The sequence below is a fragment of the Micropterus dolomieu genome, linkage group LG13 (genome assembly GCF_021292245.1).
Source record: "Micropterus dolomieu isolate WLL.071019.BEF.003 ecotype Adirondacks linkage group LG13, ASM2129224v1, whole genome shotgun sequence".
In the NCBI taxonomy this organism is placed as follows: Eukaryota; Metazoa; Chordata; class Actinopteri; order Centrarchiformes; family Centrarchidae; genus Micropterus; species Micropterus dolomieu.
Genome location: NC_060162.1, coordinates 26,688,326 through 26,691,044, shown reverse-complemented (window position 1 = coordinate 26,691,044; position 2,719 = coordinate 26,688,326). Strand labels below are relative to the sequence as shown.

The 2,719-nt window shown below is 45.7% G+C and overlaps 2 protein-coding genes across 4 annotated transcripts in view; one reads left to right on the top strand and one right to left on the bottom strand.

The window, feature by feature from the left end:
- LOC123981564 (pro-neuregulin-3, membrane-bound isoform-like) overlaps positions 1-2,719 on the bottom strand; it is a 580,451-nt gene that overhangs the window by 431,711 nt on the left and 146,021 nt on the right. The gene's annotated exons all lie outside the window — the stretch shown is intronic.
- Positions 1-2,719, top strand: part of shroom3 (shroom family member 3) — a 90,459-nt gene that overhangs the window by 64,265 nt on the left and 23,475 nt on the right. The window contains exons 11-12 of the mRNA XM_046067729.1: positions 91-556; positions 726-1,022. Of these exons, the coding sequence (XP_045923685.1) occupies positions 91-556; positions 726-1,022 (763 nt within the window). The remainder of the gene's footprint in view (positions 1-90; positions 557-725; positions 1,023-2,719) is intronic.

Below are 2,719 nucleotides of genomic sequence, written 5' to 3'. Positions count from 1 at the left end.
ATTCCCTTTATATTATATTACTAATTTTAAGGACAAAATAGGATCCCACCTAACAAGGCAGTTAACCTAACATCATTACTGTGGTTCCAGCTAAAGGTTCGTACAGTGCTGAGGGTCAACTTCACACAGTTATAGAGAAAAGCCCAGAGAGCAGCCCCACCACAAAGCCCCGACAGGGTGGAAGTTTTCCCCAGCCCTCTTCCCCTACAGGACCAGCAGGCCCCAGCCCCCAGTCTGGTCGGCTCATTCTTCCCACCGATATGTACCCTGTCCCCCAGCCTGAGCCCCAGTATGCACAGATGCCCACCGTCAGCCCCAGGCCAGGCTCCTCCGGAGCCTACCCCGCTCTGGCAAAGGAGAGCAGCCGACAGCAGCACCAGGCCTTGCATGGCGTCGGAGGGAGAGAGGAAGGATCCACAGAGGCGCAGGGGGATGGAAGGATGATAGCTACAGAAAATGGATACCAAAATAACACTTCTTCCTCACCATACCCATATTCCTCTTCCTCAGCATCTGTCGCACCACAGCTCAGGACTCAAGCACAAGAAGCAGACAGGTGATTTTATATCGATATTTCAGATAACAACTCTGTTTTTTTGTTTTGTCATCAACCACACCAGCTGACTGTAAAAAGTTTTAGTTATTTGGAGAGATTTTGTGCTACAGAGCTGTAAAATTTTTCACATTGGTTTTTAATACTGTACGCCATCTTCTGCTTTTACCAGGCCTCAGCAGGATGAGTGTAACTTTGGACTCTACAGACCCCTCCTGAAAACTGCTGGAGGGGGAACCGAGAGACAGGCAGGGGCCCAAAGGCCCCAAAACCACCAGGGACCTCACGGTCAGAGCTTGCAAGGGTTCCATGTTCATACAAGCCAGGGACCCCACAGCCTAGTGTTCCAGGAACAGAACCAGGATTTCCATATTTCCCATATCCAGTCGACTCCTGGACTCAGGCCCCAATCCTCACAAGAGTGGAGGGAACCCTGTACACCTGTCCATTTGAGGGGAAGCAGGAGCAGGTACAGTATGGCAGGATGGCTGGTGTATTTTGAGATTTCAGAGTCTGTCTCTGTCTCTCTCACTTTGTGAACCTCCTCTGAGATGCAATCAGCAGCTCCACAAAAACATCTAAAAAATCGAATGAGTTATGTTTGTTTTCCACCAACAGGTAATTTGTGGCCCATTCTGCTGGCTATGTGAGGCTCCCAGCTGTAGAATTACTGTCTGCACTGAAAAACAAGTGGATGAAGAAACACTTGAGGACCTTTTCCTCTTCTTTTTAGAGAGCTCAGACTGTCACATGATATTGTTTGTGATACTGGGCTATACAAATAAACTTGACCTCATAGCATGATAAAGCAACTATTTAAACAGCAGTCCCTCGAGTCCTTCATAGGTCAGTCGTTCATCTGGTTAAAGTCCTGTAGCAGGTCAAAATCCTCCAACTGGTCAGAGTCCTTTAACAACATAGACACTTCTGTTATTTTCAATGACACTGGCTTTGCAGAAAAGTCTTCTCCCATGAAGTTCCAATGAGCCTCATTTGCTCCTGGAGCAGAGGGCTTCAGCCAATGCAATGTCAAACCTAATACCTTTACCAGAAAATGGTTCACCTTTGGCTGCTAGCTGATAGCCAGTCAAATCAGAAACAAATGGAGAGGATGTTGGTTTGACATTAACATAATGCTACTGGGCCCATCAACACAAACTCATATGTTTTTTTACCAGATAAAAAATTTCCGTCTAGAAAAGCAGCTTTCTGACAGTGACTGGTTGGTTAGTTCATTTAATTGCTGGATATACACTACCGTTCAAAAGTTTGGGGTCACCCAAACAATTCACCACCATACGTTGTGAAATGAATAGAAAATGGAGTCAAGACATTGACAAGGTTAGAAATAATGATTTGTATTTGAAATAAGATCTTTTTTACATCAAACTTTGCTTTCGTCAAAGAATCCTCCATTTGCAGCAATTACAGCATTGCAGACCTTTGGCATTCTAGCTGTTAATTTGTTGAGGTAATCTGGAGAAATTGCACCCCATGCTTCCAGAAGCAGCTCCCACAAGTTGGATTGGTTGGATGGGCACTTCTTGCGTACCATACGGTCAAGCTGCTCCCACAACAGCTCAATGGGGTTCAGATCTGGTGACTGCGCTGGCCACTCCATTACCGATAGAATACCAGCTGCCTGCTTCTGCTCTAAATAGGTCTTGCACAATTTGGAGGTGTGTTTAGGGTCATTGTCCTGTTGTAGGATGAAATTGGCTCCAATCAAGCGCTGTCCACTGGGTATGGCATGGCGTTGCAAAAAGGAGTGATAGCCTTCCTTATTCAGAATCCCTTTTACCCTGTACAAATCTCCCAACTTACCAGCACCAAAGCAACCCCAGACCATCATATTACCTCCACCATGCTTAACAGATGGCGTCAGGCATTCTTCCAGCATCTTTTCATTTGTTCTGCGTATCACAAACGTTCTTCTTTGTGATCCAAACACCTCAAACTTGGATTCATCCGTCCACAACACTTTTTTCCAGTCTTCCTCTGTCCAATGTTCTTTTGCCCATCTTAATCTTTTTCTTTTATTGGCCAGTCTCAGATATGGCTTTTTCTATGCCACTCTGCCCTGAAGCCCAGAATCCCGCAGCCGCCTCTTCACTGTAGATGTTGACACTGGTGTTTTGCGGGTACTATTTAATGAAGATGCCAGTT